The sequence below is a fragment of the Limanda limanda genome, chromosome 15, assembly GCF_963576545.1.
Source record: "Limanda limanda chromosome 15, fLimLim1.1, whole genome shotgun sequence".
Taxonomy (NCBI): Eukaryota; Metazoa; Chordata; class Actinopteri; order Pleuronectiformes; family Pleuronectidae; genus Limanda; species Limanda limanda.
The window spans coordinates 26,350,079-26,367,779 of NC_083650.1; the positions used below are offsets into that span (position 1 = coordinate 26,350,079).

The 17,701-nt window shown below is 46.5% G+C and overlaps 1 protein-coding gene across 1 annotated transcript; it reads right to left on the reverse strand.

Annotated features, from left to right (window-relative positions):
- Positions 1–1,859: 1,859 nt before the first annotated feature.
- LOC133020441 (5-hydroxytryptamine receptor 7-like) lies at positions 1,860–4,226 on the reverse strand. Its single transcript, XM_061087004.1, has 3 exons — positions 4,000–4,226; positions 3,574–3,918; positions 1,860–2,766 (listed from the first exon to the last, which is right to left on the reverse strand). The coding sequence occupies exons 1-3, from the start codon at positions 4,224–4,226 to the stop codon at positions 1,860–1,862; spliced, it is 1,479 nt and encodes a 492-aa protein (XP_060942987.1).
- Between the last annotated feature and the right edge of the window lie 13,475 nt (positions 4,227–17,701).

Here is a 17,701-nt window from a genome sequence, read left to right on the forward strand (position 1 = left end):
CTCTTGTTCATGAACAAATTCCTGTAGATGAGGAGAAACTGAGACGCACAGACGTTCTAACACTGGTGGAGCAGAATAAAGTCTGTCCCACATCCTGGAAGTACTGAAGACAACAACAACAACAACAACAACAACAACAACAACAACAACGTAGAATCATGAGAATGAAAACCTCTTCTCCTCTAATCGCTCTACACATGAATAATAACAGCGCTGCAGTTACAGGCCTGAGCCTCCACAGACTGTGAAGCCTCTTCTGGTGTCTCAGCAACTTTTAATCTTCATTTTAATATGCATCTAAAAGTGAACCTGTGCTTTCCAGCTGTGAATCTCAGTGGGAGGAGCTTGTGAACGACATTAACAGCAAAGTGAGTTCCACACCTCAGAAGATTTAGAATTAATGTCACTAAAGATTCGTCAATTAAATAATGAATCCAATTAGAATTGATTGACAGTGATTTTAATAACAGATTCATTATTTAAACCTATTTTCTTAATCAGCCACTGAAGATTGAATCTGTTTGTTTCACTTAGAACAGATTTATTTTTCTGACTTTATGTTTCAACGTCACGTTTCTCGTGGGGAGGAGTCAGGCTGCTGTCAATCAAAGCCCATCATCACGTCTGATGTGAGAGCAAAATACCTGATTCTAGATAATCTTTTTATGGTTTTGAATGTTTTATCTCATTAATATTAATTAAACACACAGTTTAACCCTGTTTTTTAAAGACTTTAAAATTAAATAAAAATGTTGAAATTAACAATCTGCTGCTTCTCTCTATTTCTGTCAATCAATTGATTTTCATCCGTCATCGGAGGACAAATATTATAAATTTGCTGGATCGATATCTGATTCATTCTGTGGACTTCTGCAAGAACGATGGGTTTTTCTAGACGTTGTCATCGCTTTTTGGAATTTGTTTTTTTGGATCATAACAGAAAATAAAGGTTTATGACAAATTAAGTTCAACACGATGTTGATGCTGTCATAATGTTGGAATAAATACAATGAACAGAAGCTATGACATATACTGCAGCTAGCCACTAGAGGGTGATCAAGAGGATTTAGACTCACTTTTGGCGATATAAAGGACCTGATGATTCCTAATGTACTGCCCTCTTATGGCAGGGGCAGGTAATTGTCTCTCGAAGCTAATGTAAATGTCTGTTATGTTTTAGAGTAAATTGTGAAAATGTGTTGAGCTCGAGTTCACACTCAACTTGCAGAAAGTACGAAGACACAACTCGTTCCTGCAGAACTCTTCACAAACTCAAACTCTGTTCGAACTGAGACACGATTAACTTTGAATTCCCAGCATCTGAAGTTTGATTTTAGAACGGATGGATTCCTGCAGTAACAGTCGTGACCAGCAGGGGGCAGCAGGAGCAGGTTGAGTCACATTCACCTCTAACACAAGTGTTACGGACAAACACAAGATATAAAGTGACACCTGGTGGATGTTTGTGTCATTTCTTACATGTCAGGTGTGTTTTCATTGTGACTTGGACACAAGGTGAAAATCATCCGGTGTTTTGCTCGTTAGGATCAATCAAGCTCAACGACTCCATCTTTGTTCCTCTCGTTCTGTGAGGGCAGGTTTTCCTTGGATCAAAGTAAAGGTACAAGATGTCAAGGTGTGTGTAGAGTCAGTGTGTAGTTCTACCAACTTCAGCAACAGCATCATGCAGTAGGTGAGTGAAACTCTCCCTCAGTCATCAGAGAGAAGATGTGCAGCTGGCTTCTTCTGTGTTCATCCATCTCATCCCAGCGTCCTGCCTCCTCTCCACCCCCCCGCACAGATTCAGGGGAGGAGCCGAGGCCACAGTGCAGGTTTCCCCCTGGTGGTGGTCTCTGGCGTCACACGTCACAGTCTGGTTTCACCACCAGCTTCAGAGCCTCATGCATCCCGACGGCCGACAGCTTCCTGTTGATGTTCCTGAAGCGGCAGCGCAGCAGGTGGCGGTACGTGGTCCTCAGGTCCCGGTTGAAGAAGGCGTAGATGAAGGGGTTGATGAGCGAGTTGGCGTAACCGAGCCACAGCAGCGTCCTCTCCAGCCAGAGCGGCACGCAGCTGCACTCCACGCCGCAGACGAACGGCCTGGCGGTGGACACCAGGAAGAACGGCAGCCAGCAGAAGGTGAAGGCGCCGACCACGACGCCCAGCGTGGCGGCGGCCTTCTGCTCCCGTTTGAAGATGGACTGGTTTTTCCTTTTCCGGCGTTGGTGGTGCTCGCCGGTCTTGAGGAGGCGGGACACTCGCGTGCTGCACTCCTCCTCCACCTCCCGCTGCAGCTTCAGCGCCGCTGCCACGCAGTCCAAGCTCTCCTCCTCCTCTTCCTCCTCTTCCTTCTCCTCCTCTTCCTCCTCCACCTCCGTCCCCTCCACGCTCAGCGTCTCCCCCGACTCCAGCGGCTGGGGACCCGGCCCCCCTCGCCCCCCCCCGGGCCCCGGCCCTGCTCCCTCCCTGGGGAACCCGGTGATGGTGTGTTTGGCGGCGCTGAGCTGGGCTGCTCTGTAGATCCTGTGGTACATGACCAGCATCACGGACATGGGGATGTAGAAGGCCACGGCCGTGGAGTAGACGGTGTAGCCGAGGTCCTGACTGATGAGGCACACCCGGCCGTCGTTGAGGTTCTGCGCCCAGCCGAACAGCGGGGGGAGGGTGATGGAAGCCGAGAGCAGCCACACACACACGATCATCCGGGCCATGCGGCCGCCGCTCTGCCGGACGGGATAGGTCAGAGGTTTGGTGATGCCCAGGTATCTACAGAGAGAAACACCACTGGATGAAAGACATCACCACCCCCCCCCCCCCCCAGGTGGGACAGTGGGGGTGCAGGTTTATGGAAGAGAAGCTGAGATGAAGCACGTGATGAATGAAGCATCAGTGATAAACCCACAGAGTCACATGTAGTCCAGGCAAAGTGACCCATTTTGGAGCCAAAAATAGAAGTAATTGTAAAAGAATTTTTTTCAGCATAGATCATTTCTATGAGGTGTCCAGAACAACATACTAAAAGTCCTAAGAAATCCTAGTTGAGGAAATATGTTTAATTCTCATCAATGTGTTTCAATAAGGCAACAATACACCCCAAAAAGACTATTTTTTTCCTTTACTCCAATCAAAATGAAACTTTACACAATGAAAGTAACCATGAAACGTAACATTTTTTGTATTACAAGTTTCTTTGAAAATGAATTTATGTATGTATTTGTAATACATATGAATGGTGTTTGCCTATGCAAATTAGGACATATTCAATAAGTGTGGAGCTCATGTGCTTGCCAAATTCATTTCAAAATTATTTTACAATTAGTCGGTTGTAAAACGCTACTTTGCCTGGACTAATGATGGAGATGAAGACAAACATCAGACGAGTTTGTTCAGGAATCGATTCCAACTTCAGACCGGTGACAGATCATCTGATCTCCTGAAGCAGGTTCAGTTTCAGTTCAGTCAGGAGCTGAGAGAGAGAAGCTCCATGATGGTGATGATGATGAAGATGAAACGTGTGAGTGTCTCTCTGAGGTGTGATGAGTGATGACGCGTCCAGGTGAACAGTGACCTCACCTGTCGATGCTGATCACGCACAGAGTCATGATGGACGCGGTGCAGCACATCACGTCCATGGCGATGAAGACGTTACAGAAGAACCGACCGAAGAACCACTGACCCCCGATCAGGTCCGTGACGCTGACGAAGGGCATCACGGCCACGGCCACGGACAGGTCGGCCACGGCCAGGGACGCGACCAGCAGGTTGGACGGCTGCCGCAGCTTCTTCACGCAGCTCACGGAGACCAGGACCAGCAGGTTCCCGCAGATGGTGGAGAGGGTGAGCACGGTGAGGACCAGGCCGAGCAGGAGCTTCTCACCGCGGCCGTGGCTCAGGATCTGCTCCGCGCACCGGGTCCCGCTGGTCCCCGTGGTCCCGGTGGTCCACGTGGTCCCGGTGGTCCCGGTGGTCCCGGTGGTCCCCGTGGTCCCGGTGGTCCACGTGGTCCCGGTGGTCCCGGTGGTCCACGTGTCCCGCGGAGGACCGGAGGAGGACGGAGACACCGCAGCAGCCTCCGCGGTGTCTTGCGCAATCTGCAGCAGCCGCGGAGCCAGAGCCTCGGACAGCATCCGGAGGACCGAGACCCCGGAGACCCCCGGGACCCCCGGGACCCCGGAGTCTCGGTCCTCCACCGAGAAGGTTCCGTTACTCGCTCCCACAACAACCATTGCGCTGCGTCCCGCTGCTTCTGATCCACGCACCTGGAGACGCGTGCCCCCCCCCCCCCTCTTCATTCTTCTCTTCACAGTCTCGTCATCAAACACAAACTAACGGTTTGTTTCTGTGACGCGCACATCGCGACAAGTTGACGCGTGTTGGAGAGGAGTGCGTGTGTCTGTCTACACGTGCACGCGCATGGGTCACAGGCAACAGGAGGAGACCGTGCGTCATTACGCACGATGAAATATGTCCTGTCGATTATATGCATACACACACGCACACACACACACACACACACACACACACATAAATCAATCACATGATATTTGTCTCACAGATGTTAACAACGATCAACTTCCTGTTCTTAACTCAACTTCCTGTTCTTAACTCAACGAGAGTCAAACAGAAACTTAGTGATCAGTGAATAAAGCTCAGTCCCATGTGAGGATCCTCTCCCAGGACACACACATGCTGATGGACCTGAACACATCAACACAACAACACAACAACACAACAACACAACAACAGGATTCACTACATGAGAAGAACCAGTTTGTAACTTCATGTTAAGTGTTTCTCCATCATGTCTGATGGAGATGAAGGAGCAGATGAACTGAGGAGTTCCTGATGGTGAAGATCTGAGGAGACATGTTGTGTGTCCAGAAGTCTGGTTGTGATGTGACGGTTCCCTGTATGTTGTGTCTTCCATTTGTTTCTAGGACTGGAGAGCAGAGACCTACTTAAGTGGTCATTAGGAGTGATTGGCGTGCACCTGGGCCCGGGTGCCAACGCCCTATAAGAGTCTGCTTCCCCAGTCCTTCTCTCTCTGTTCTTTGCAGCTCCATAGCCATGCACACCTTTCAACACTTATGTTGAAACAACACACACCTATAATCCACTCATGCATACACACTCCACACTACAGACTTACTGACTTCCACATCCCATACTTTTATTATAAGTTGAGCACTTGGATTGGTTTGGTTTGATTAAATACTTATTTTGATTGGAAAACTGTTGTCTCCCGTCTTTTTGTTGTGTAGCCTGGCGCCCCTAGGCCAGGTGCGTAACAAAGTGGGGGCTCGTCCAATAATTTGTTTGTACAGTGAGTTTGGAGCGTCAATTTAGTCTTTCCGGGGAATCTTTCCGGGAGGGTCCGTCGTTCCATTGTTTGGTCAGCAGTCCGGTGAGTAGACAAAGCAATGTTACAGGCTTGTTATTCGGACTTTGGGGAGATGCAGTTAATTGTTATGAGTTGAATTAATGTGTTTAAATTTGAGTTAATTTGATTAGGTTTGGTTATTTCAGTACAGTACGGTAGCTGTTTGGTTCATTTTGTGCGGTTGGAGAGTTGTTTATTTCTGGTAGTTGTGCAGCTAAGTAAACGTCATTTGGGACGTCAAAAGTTGCCTGGCTGGGTTTTTTTTTGTATTTGTTGATACGAGTGTCCCTGGTAGGTGCGCTTAGCTGCCTGGGTAAAATAGCTCGTTGGTTTAGGCCGGGGGGTGGCTAGGTGCGTCAGGTGCGGCAGTAGCGAGAAGTTCGTACTGAATATCTCGACTCGGGGGCACGGCTAAGGGGGGCATGCGGGTCGCCAGTTATTGGTTGCCTTTCCTCCCCTTTGGTATGAGCTAGGCCTTTGCGGTGGCCTTCAGTGCGTAGAAATCCTCCGCAACCGGCACACGAAGAGGGTGGAGTTAGCTGGGGTTTATATAGGCTAGGGGGACACTTGTATTGTATTTTGTTTGTTTGTTTGTTTTTGTTTGGTTTGCCAGCTAGGAGGTTCTTAAAGCGCACAATACCCAGGATGGTGGCAGTGGATGACGTTGTTCAGTCTCCCTCGGTGGAGCTCTTAAATCAATGCACCAAAGACCAATTGCTGAACATTGCAGATTGTTTTGGATTGAAAATTGAAGCTAGTGATAGAAGGTTAAAGGAGACATTGTTGGAAGTCTTGAAAAGAGAGCTATGTGGTATAGCGGTTTCAACTGAGGAACGGGATAAGAAAGAGGAGGCGTCTCTTTCTCCCGCAGTAGGTGCCGCAATGGCGGTGCCTTCACCAGCAGCTATGTCAGGGTTGACGTTCGACCAACAAAAAGAATTAATCATTTTGCAAGCTAAATTACAAACTGATCAGGAACAACTTAGGCTAGATAGTGAGTATGCTATTGAAAAAATGAAACAGCAGACAGAACAGGCTAAGTTGCAGGTAGAGCAAAATAGATTGGACTTGATAGGGGAGGGTAAGATTTCAGCGGCTGCACAAGGGTTTTCAGAACCTGCAGAACGATCTGCAGGGGGGTTTGACATTAGTGGCAATCTACGTCTGGTGCCCAAGTTTTCCGAACGTGATCCTGAGGCATTCTTTGCCATGTTTGAGAGGGTGGCAGATGTGCGTAAATGGCCTGACTCGGCGCGCACATTGATGCTGCAGTGCGTCTTAACAGGCAGGGCGCAAGAGGTTTTTTCGGCTATGAATGCGGCTGACAGTCAAGAATATGCCCGTGTTAAGGCGGTGGTACTGAAGTCATACGAGCTCGTTCCTGAGGCGTATAGGCAGCGGTTTCGATTTTGGAAGAAACATGACAGACAAAGTCATTTGGAATTTGCACGTGATTTGACGACGAGCTTTAACCGCTGGTGTAACGCCTCGGAGGTGGAAGATTTCGAAGGCTTAAAAGATTTGATGATTTTGGAGCAGTTCAAAGATTCTGTTCCAGCTCGTGTGGCAATATATATCAGTGAGCAGAAAGCACGCAACGCAGCAGATGCGGCGGCGCTCGCAGATGACTTTGTCTTAACGCACCGTGGAGAGTTTAGAGCGGGCGGTGGCAATTATGTTGCTGCCAGTGAGTCGCATGGCCGATTTAATAAACCTCTGCCTGTCGATTCCAGAGCTAACGCCAACAACAGTAGGGATGTGCGTGACTCGGGGAAGGTTTGCCATCACTGTAACAAATGGGGGCACTGGAAAAAAGATTGCTTCTTGTTAAATTCCCCTAAGGCGGGTCATTGGGAACCAAAAGGGGTTGCTACGGCAGCTCCAGTTCGTCCGGTGTCCACTTGTGTTACACCTATTTTCGGTTCAAATGAGGATACATCGGTTGTAGCTCTGAATGCTTACCGTCCATTTATCATGCAGGGGACTGTGTCTTTGGTGCAGGGTGGGGAAGAAGTACCGGTAACTATTTTGAGGGACACTGGGGCTTTTGATTCATTCATTCAAGCTGGTGTTCTCCCTTTGACTAATGTTTCTGACACTGGTGATAAGGTTCCTATCCGGGGCATAGACATGAATATTTTGTTGGTTCCCTTGCATAATGTTGTCCTAAAATGTGAACTGTTCCAGGGAGAAGCAAAGCTCGCTGTGCGCCCAGCACTGCCTATTCCGGGTGTGACGCTGATCCTGGGCAACGACCTGGTGGGTGCTAAGGTCTGGGCTGGGGTCCCGCCGCAGCCGGCAGTGGTGACCTCTGTTCCCTTGGTAACGGAGGAAGCTGATGAATGTGAACATGACTTCCCAGAGGTTTTTACAGCGTGTGCGGTGACCCGTGCAATGGCTAAGTTAAAAGAGAAATCTCATTTAAATGATTCAATTAAGACAAAAGTATCTGAAAAGTTTTCGATACCTCTTTCTGATTTTCCATTGTCCATAACCCGTTCAGATCTGGTTGCGGAACAGCAGGCTGATGCCTATCTGAAGGAGATAGTTCCATTGGTACGGCCAGAGGAGGAGCTGTTTGACAGTGCTGGTGGGTATTTTCTGCAGGACTCATTGTTGGTGAGAAAATGGCTGTCCCATAAAGGAAGGTTTGTGGGTGAACCAGTGTTCCAAATTGTGTTGCCAGAGAAACTTCGCCAGTCAGTGTTAAAAGTAGCGCATAATGAATCTGGACATGCTGGTGTGAGAAAAACTTACGATAGACTACTTAGGCATTTCTTTTGGCCTCGTATGAAGAGAGATGTGTCAGCATTTATCAAAACTTGTCATACATGCCAGTTAACTGACAAGCCTAATCAAAAGTTGAAACCAGCACCATTGTATCCCATTCCGGCCATTAGCCAGCCGTTTGAACATTTGATAATAGACTGTGTAGGTCCTCTACCTCCTTCAAAATCTGGAGCGGTGTATTTGTTAACAGTAATGTGCCAGGCAACTCGCTATCCGGCTGCGTATCCTCTGCGTACTATTACCACTAGGTCAGTTGTGCGTGCCCTTTCTCAATTTATTTCTATTTTTGGGATTCCTAAGGTCATCCAATCTGATAAGGGATCCAATTTCTGTTCTCATATGTTTTCCCAGGTTCTGAAGCAGTTGCGTGTGCACCACAATCAAAGCTCTGCATACCATGCACAGAGTCAGGGGGCTTTGGAACGATTTCACCAAACGCTAAAGGCTATCTTGCGCGCCTACTGCACAGAGCTGGGAAAAGATTGGGAAGAGGGTCTGCCTTGGCTGATGCTTGCGGCTAGAGAGGTAACACAGGAGAGCACAGGGTTCAGTCCAAATGAGTTGGTTTTTGCTCATACAGTAAGAGGTCCTTTGGCTGCACTGTCGGGCGATTGGATAGAGGCACACCCTCCAAAGAATTTGATTGATTATGTTAATGGTTTCCGCCATCGGCTTTATACAGCTGGGTTGTTGGCTAAGGAAAAGTTAGCATCAGTTCAGGATAAAATGAAACGGTTGTATGACACTAAAACAGAGCTCCGGGTGTTTAGCCCTGGAGACCAGGTGTTGGCTTTACTTCCTATTGTTACTTCACCCTTTGAGGCAAAATTCTCAGGTCCACATACTGTAGTAAAGCAGATCTCGGTGCAAAATTACATTATCTCAACACCTAAACGTAGGAAACCAACCCAACTTTGCCATGTGAACTTGCTTAAGCCTTATTATTCATGCACTTCGGAGACGCCTGTGTTGTGTGTGCAGCCAGAGGTTGGCTTGGCTCATGCAGTTTGCATGGCAGTTCCGGTCTTGTCTCCCAGTCAGGAGTTAGAAGAAGATGGGTTGGGTACACCAGATCCAGCGTTGGTGCATGGTCGTGTTAAAAATTCAGAGGCGCTTGCATGCCTCGATACACTGTTGTCTCATTTACCTGCAACAGGCCGGAGGGAACTGGCGGCATTAATCCAGGAGTTTCCATGCTTATTTGGTGATACACCGAGTTGTACTCATTGGATCGAACATGACATTGACATTGGTGATGCGAAACCAATAAAACAGAGGTTTTACAGGGTAAATGCAGATAAACGTAATTATTTGGAAGCCGAGGTTGATTACATGTTAAAAAATGGCATTGCAGAGCCATGCGCATCCAGTTGGGCTTCACCTTGTATTTTGGTTCCCAAGCCAGATGGTACGTTTCGTTTTTGTTCTGATTTTCGTAAAGTGAATAATGTCACTAAACCCGACTCTTTTCCACTTCCCAGAATGGAAGATTGTATTGATCAGGTGGGCTCTGCAAAGTTTGTGAGTAAATTTGATCTATTGAAGGGATACTGGCAGGTACCTCTGTCAGCACGAGCACGTGAGATTGCCGCTTTCATAACACCTAATGGTCTTTATTCTTACAAGGTCATGCCGTTCGGACTTCGCAATGCACCTGCTACATTTCAGCGGCTGATGAATCGAGTGGTTTGGGATATGCCGGGGTGTGCAGTGTATTTGGACGACGTTGTAATTTATTCGGACAACTGGAAGATTCACTTGGAACGCATTCGGGAACTGTTCGATCGCTTGAGGGGGGCTGGGCTCACAGTCAATCTTGCAAAGTGTGAGTTTGCAAGGGCGACTGTGACCTACCTCGGTCGAGTGGTTGGACAGGGCCAAGTGTGTCCTGTGGATGCCAAAGTTCAGGCAGTGGCGAAGTATCCAGTTCCAACGACGAAGAAAGAACTCATGCGTTACCTTGGTCTGATAGGTTACTATCGTAGTTTCTGTAGGAATTTTTCGACAGTTGTGGCGCCTCTCACTAACCTGCTGAAGGCTAAGGAACAGTTTGTCTGGTCATCCGCTTGCCAAGAAGCATTTGAGCAGGCTAAAAAGCTCTTGTGTACTGCTCCGGTTCTTGCAGCTCCCCGCTTAGACAGGTCATTTACAGTCTACACTGATGCTAGTCATGTGGGGGCGGGGGCCGTTCTAATGCAAGAGGACAACCTGGGCATAGATAAACCTGTTAGCTTCTATTCTAAGAAATTCAACTCTTACCAGCTAAATTACTCTGTCATTGAAAAGGAAGCATTGGCTTTGATTTTAGCTCTGCAACATTTTGATGTTTATGTTGGCGGTAGTACCCCCCTGGTTATTTATACAGACCATAACCCCCTGACTTTTTTACATTCTTTGCAGTGTCCAAACCAGAGATTGATAAGATGGTCACTGTTCCTGCAATCCTATGCCCTGGACATTCGTCATGTTAAAGGGGCGGAGAACGTGGTGGCCGATGCGCTGTCACGGGCTCCTCATGACTGAGGTCCGGTCTCCGTTGGTCCTTTTTGCCTCTGTCTGTCTTGCACCCCTTAAAGTGCTTCCGTGGTACCGGTTGCTGGGGTGGAGGCCTGTGACAGTGGGCAGGTGGCCATTGGAGTAGAGGTTGGGTATGATAGAGGGTAGATAGTATATATTTATCTAATGTTAAATGGGTTGCCGGTGATCCCTTTGGGACTCCGTCTTTATGGGGGGGGTGTGACGGTTCCCTGTATGTTGTGTCTTCCATTTGTTTCTAGGACTGGAGAGCAGAGACCTACTTAAGTGGTCATTAGGAGTGATTGGCGTGCACCTGGGCCCGGGTGCCAACGCCCTATAAGAGTCTGCTTCCCCAGTCCTTCTCTCTCTGTTCTTTGCAGCTCCATAGCCATGCACACCTTTCAACACTTATGTTGAAACAACACACACCTATAATCCACTCATCACACACCTATAATCCACTCATGCATACACACTCCACACTACAGACTTACTGACTTCCACATCCCATACTTTTATTATAAGTTGAGCACTTGGATTGGTTTGGTTTGATTAAATACTTATTTTGATTGGAAAACTGTTGTCTCCCGTCTTTTTGTTGTGTAGCCTGGCGCCCCTAGGCCAGGTGCGTAACAGTGATCATAATCCTGGATCAGCTGACACCAGGATCCAGGATCCATGATCACAGTCTGTGATCCACCATCAGGATCCATGATGGCTGCAGCTGTGATCCTGGATCTGGTGAAGAAGTCTGTAGGTCGGTGGTCCTCACTCTGTAGGTCGGTGGTCCTCACTCTGTAGGTCTGTGGTCCTCACTCTGTAGGTCTGTGGTCCTCACTCTGTAGGTCTGTGGTCCTCACTCTGTAGGTCTGTGGTCCTCACTCTGTAGGTCTGTGGTCCTCACTCTGTAGGTCTGTGGTCCTCACTCTGTAGGTCGGTGGTCCTCACTCTGTAGGTCTGTGGTCCTCACTCTGTAGGTCGGTGGTCCTCACTCTGTAGGTCTGTGGTCCTCACTCTGTAGGTCTGTGGTCCTCACTCTGTAGGTCGGTGGTCCTCACTCTGTAGGTCGGTGGTCCTCACTCTGTAGGTCTGTGGTCCTCACTCTGTAGGTCGGTGGTCCTCACTCTGTAGGTCGGTGGTCCTCACTCTGTAGGTCTGTGGTCCTCACTCTGTAGGTCTGTGGTCCTCACTCTGTAGGTCTGTGGTCCTCACTCTGTAGGTCGGTGGTCCTCACTCTGTAGGTCTGTGGTCCTCACTCTGTAGGTCTGTGGTCCTCACTCTGTAGGTCTGTGGTCCTCACTCTGTAGGTCGGTGGTCCTCACTCTGTAGGTCTGTGGTCCTCACTCTGTAGGTCGGTGGTCCTCACTCTGTAGGTCTGTGGTCCTCACTCTGTAGGTCTGTGGTCCTCACTCTGTAGGTCGGTGGTCCTCACTCTGTAGGTCGGTGGTCCTCACTCTGTAGGTCTGTGGTCCTCACTCTGTAGGTCGGTGGTCCTCACTCTGTAGGTCGGTGGTCCTCACTCTGTAGGTCTGTGGTCCTCACTCTGTAGGTCTGTGGTCCTCACTCTGTAGGTCTGTGGTCCTCACTCTGTAGGTCTGTGGTCCTCACTCTGTAGGTCGGTGGTCCTCACTCTGTAGGTCTGTGGTCCTCACTCTGTAGGTCTGTGGTCCTCACTCTGTAGGTCTGTGGTCCTCACTCTGTAGGTCTGTGGTCCTCACTCTGTAGGTCTGTGGTCCTCACTCTGTAGGTCGGTGGTCCTCACTCTGTAGGTCGGTGGTCCTCACTCTGTAGGTCTGTGGTCCTCACTCTGTAGGTCTGTGGTCCTCACTCTGTAGGTCGGTGGTCCTCACTCTGTAGGTCTGTGGTCCTCACGCAGGGACAGGACAGCTGGTGCATCAGATCCGTGTGAGTGCACTTTGTCCTCGTTTGAAGGTGAAAGTCATTTCTTTCTAATCTGATTGTGATAGCAATGCCATGGAAATTCTTATGTAGCAGCGCCCTCATGCGGTCGTATACGTGCACTGCATTTTGCCACCTGTGATTTTTCCAGGTCCGTGATGGATTTTAGCTTTTTTAAATTAGAGATAAAGTGTTTTTATGATTCTAGATCTCTCACTGACGACTTCTCTCTGAATAAGGACAGATGTTCACTGATGTGCTTCTCAAGCGGCTTCACCTCATGTTAACGTCTCGTCTCAGGACTCACAGACCTACAGCTGCTCAGAAGAACAAGGATTCTCATGTTGTTTCATTCGACCTGAAACTATAAGTTCATCCTTCAAGGTAAATGACATGTGACTGATAGTAGTATGTGCAATATATAACAGGTGAGTGGTGATGGAGTATCGAGGTCCCACACACACTTAACCCTGAGTCATCCTCAGGGTTCATCAGGAGGGTCAGGCTTCATGTCGTCCATCTTTAATAACAGTCTGATGTCATTTATACGAGACTTCACATAAGAATAAATTAACTAAATAAGATAAATGTATACCCAGATTGCTTTTCTGTCAACTCTAAGACTCTGATCAACTTTGGCCTCCTGCAGGCCAGGAGGGTGGTTGCTTTATCTTGGAGAGAGACTGAAGTATCGTCTACACAATCTTGGATTAGAGAGATGGCGATGTGTGTTACATTAGAAAAGCTAACCTGTGTAATCAGGGGTAAAGCACAGGAATTTGAAGAGTTGTACACACAGACACACAGAGACACACAGACAGACACACACAGAGACACACGCATACACACACAGAGACACACGCATACACACACAGAGACACACAGACACACACACAGAGACACACACATACACACACAGAGACACACACACACAGACACACACACACAGACACACACACAGAGACACACGCACACAGACACACACACAGAGACACATAGACAGACACACACAGAGACACACACACACACAGAGACACACACACAGACACACACGGACACACACACAAACAGACACAGAGACACACACAGAGACACACACACAAACAGATACATACACACACAGAGACACACACACAGAGACACAGACACACACGCACAGACACGCACACACACATAGGGACACACACACACACAGACACCCACACGCACAGAGAACACACTCACACAGAGACACACACTCACTCACACACGTGTGTGTGGTCCCTAATGGACTTTCTCAGGCAACGGTAGATTATATCTATCTGAAGGGATATCGAGTGTGACATTTTAATTTTTTTTATTTATTATTGTTATTATTTACGTAGGTATGTATGTTTGTGTGCGTGTTTATCTTTATTTATTTATTTTTCAGAATCAGAATCAGAAGTGTTTTATTGCCAAGTACGTTCACACATACAAGGAATTTGCTCTGGTTATTGGTGCAAACAATGATCATAGAAACATAAAAACGAAATAAATACAACATACATAGGAGAGCAATAAAAAATGGGGAACCAGTATATATTTACTCACTGTTTACTTCTTATTTACTCACTTTTTACCAATATTTATACAAAGTAACATTTATTTTGAGATAAACATTTCTGAATAAAAATATATAAAAGATAAAAGATATAAAAGTGAAGTAAAAAAGTGAAATGAATGAAAGTTAATTTTTGTATGTATGTGTATGCAGTGAAGTTCGCCTGCATTTCATTGTGCAACTTGTGTGGTTTGTGTCAATGTGTTTTGTAGGTTCTTATTGGAAATTAATAAAAAAAACATTGTTCAGCAAAAAAAAAAAAAAATAAGATAAATGTAAATCTTAAATAATTGTATTTATATTCTTGGTGTAAAAAGTATTTTATTGTGAAGGCAGATTCCTTCACCTTCCGGTCCCTGAGTCCAAACATCCTGTTTGTTAGCGCGAGACTCTGCTCTCTAAGAACCGGAAGTGTGTCCACAGTCCGGGGATTGAACCCGGAAGCTCCGGCACTTCCTGGTTCAGCCCCCAGAGGAAGTGACGTCCCCGGCTGCTGGTGGGCAGTGAATCATCAGGGTGGAGGAAGGGGGCGGGGTTAGAGGGATGCTGTCACCGACACGAACCCGCAGGAGAACCGACCCGCACGCCCCGCACGCCCCGCACCGCGGGACCTCGGCCGCGGACATGGAGGAGATTCTCCGGAAGATCCACGGAGACGCGACCGGAAACAGACACAAAGCGACGAGGGAAGCGTGTGTGTCCGCCCGCGGTGAGTGTGTGCGGCTCTTCATCATCATCATCATCATCATCATCATCATCATCATCATCATCATCATCTTCATCATCATCCACCTGCTGGATGCTACTACACACACAGACACACACAGAGACACACAGAGACACACATGGACACACGCACAGAAACACACACACAGAGACACACATGGACACACGCACAGAAACACACATACAGAGACACACAAAGAGACACACATACACGAACACAGAGACACACACACAGACAGAGACACACACACACACAGAGACACACACGCATACACACACAGAGACACACAGACACACACAGAGACACACACACACAGACAGAGACACACACAGAGACACACACAGACACACACAGACAGAGACACACACACACACACACTGAGACACACACACACACACACAGAGACACACACGCATTCACACACAGAGACACACAGACACACACAGAGACACAGAGACACACACACACAGAGACACACAGAGACACGCACACACACATAGGGACACACACACACAGAGACACACACACACAGAGACACGCACACACACATAGGGACACACATACACAGACACCCACACGCACAGAGAAACACACTCACGCACACAAACACAGAGACACACACAGACAGAGACACACACACACACACACACTGAGACACACACACACACGCATTCACACACAGAGACACAGAGACACACACATACAGAGACACGCAGACACCCACATGCACACAGAGACACACACATAATTAATGTTAATTTTCAGTTGATCTAAGCGTGACTGGAGGAGAAGTTGTAATATCATGAAGGTGATTTATTAAAATGAAATGAATTAAAGGTCAGAGCTTCAGGAATTAGACGGATCCAGGAAGGACGACACGTGTGTAGCTTTAATGTCAACATGAAGAGGGGGGGGGGGGTGTCATGTTCCTTAGTTCACTCTGAACAACAATCATCTTTATATATAACCTGAGTTGTGATGTATGAAAATCAGATGTGTTGTTGTATTTCAGTGTCGTTCTGAAAGTCTTCATCAGCCAATCAAATGATTTACAGATAACTGTGAAACGTCCAGAGACACGCCCACAACATCAACCTAGGTGCAGCTCATGGAGTCCCACCTTACACACACACACACACACACACACACACACACACACACACACACACACACACACACACACACACACACACACACACACACACACAGACACAGGAGCACTGGACCTTGTGTTTACAGAGTATTAGGACATTCATCTGGTGCTTTTGTCCACGTCTTATATTTCAGTTCAGTTTGTTCCTTTATGAAACCAAAGTGTTATTGATATTGATGACATCACGTCTCCACTTCCTCCAGAATGAAGCTGAAATGTCTCAGAACTCTGAATCTTCTGTTTCTGTAACAAACAGCAGCTCCAGGGACTCGGCTCAGCTGTGGGTGAAACCTCAGGAGACAGCGAATCTAATGAAATCAATGTTGAGAAGTTAATAAATCTAAAATGTGCTTTTCTTTGTTTTGTTAACTTTCAGAAACACTGGAAACTCAGAGAGGATCAACCAGAGTTTCAGCTTCTCAGCTCCGGTGAGTCTATATATACTGATCATCTTTATATACAGTCACTGTTCATCTTTATATACAGTCACTGATCATCTTTATATACAGTCACTGATCATCTTTATATACAGTCACTGATCATCTTTATATACAGTCACTGATCATCTTTATATACAGTCACTGATCCTCTCACTGATCTTCTTTATATACAGTCACTGATCATCTTTATATACAGTCACTGATCATCTTTATATACAGTCACTGTTCATCTTTATATACAGTCACTGATCATCTTTATATACAGTCACTTATCATCTTTATATACAGTCACTGATCATCTTTATATACAGTCAGTGATCATCTTTATATACAGTTACTGATCATCTTTATATACAGTGACTGATCCTCTTTATATACAGTCACTAATCATCTTTATATACAGTCACTGATCCTCTTTATATACAGTCACTGATCCTGTTTATATACAGTCACTGATCATCTTTATATACAGTCAGTGATCATCTCTATATACAGTCACTGATCATCTTTATATACAGTCACTGAACCTCTTTATATACAGTCACTGATCATCTTTATATACAGTCACTGATCATCTTTATATACAGTCACTGATCATCTTTATATACAGTCACTGATCATCTTTATATACAGTCACTGATCATCTTTATATACAGTCACTGTTCATCTTTATATACAGTCACTGATCATCTTTATATACAGTCACTGATCATCTTTATATACAGTCACTGATCCTCTTTATATACAGTCACTGATCATCTTTATATACAGTCACTGATCGTCTTTATGGTCACTGATCATCTTTATATACAGTCACTGATCGTCTTTATGGTCACTGATCATCTTTATATACAGTCACTTATTATATATATATATAGTCACTGATGGTCTTTATATACGACTCTTGCTTTACACGCGTTAAATCATAAATATTTAAAACGTAAATATAGATAAATGTAGAGCAGCTGTCGTCAGCGTCTCAAATCCTCAGTGTTTCTGTGGCTCGACTCATTAATGATTCATCCAATCAGCTGTCTTGTCGTATTAGAGAAGATTAGAATGAAATATTAATGATAATTTCAGTGTAATGTTGTTTGACGTCTGCACATAAAAACCATTTGACCGTGATTCCCTGGAACACAGACGAGTCATCTTCATCCCAGAGGAGGAGGATGGACCAGACGAACCTGATCAACACAATCACCGTTTAATC

Excerpts from the sequence above, each read along its gene's own strand:
- LOC133020441 (XM_061087004.1), bottom strand. The coding sequence starts at position 4,226 with ATGGTTGTTGTGGGAGCGAGTAACGGAACCTTCTCGGTGGAGGACCGA. Across the intron at positions 3,919-3,999 it reads ACCGGGACCACCGGGACCAC|CGGGACCCGGTGCGCGGAGC; the intron begins GTGGACCACCGG and ends CACGGGGACCAG. Across the intron at positions 2,767-3,573 it reads TGCGTGATCAGCATCGACAG|ATACCTGGGCATCACCAAAC; the intron begins GTGAGGTCACTG and ends TTCTCTCTGTAG.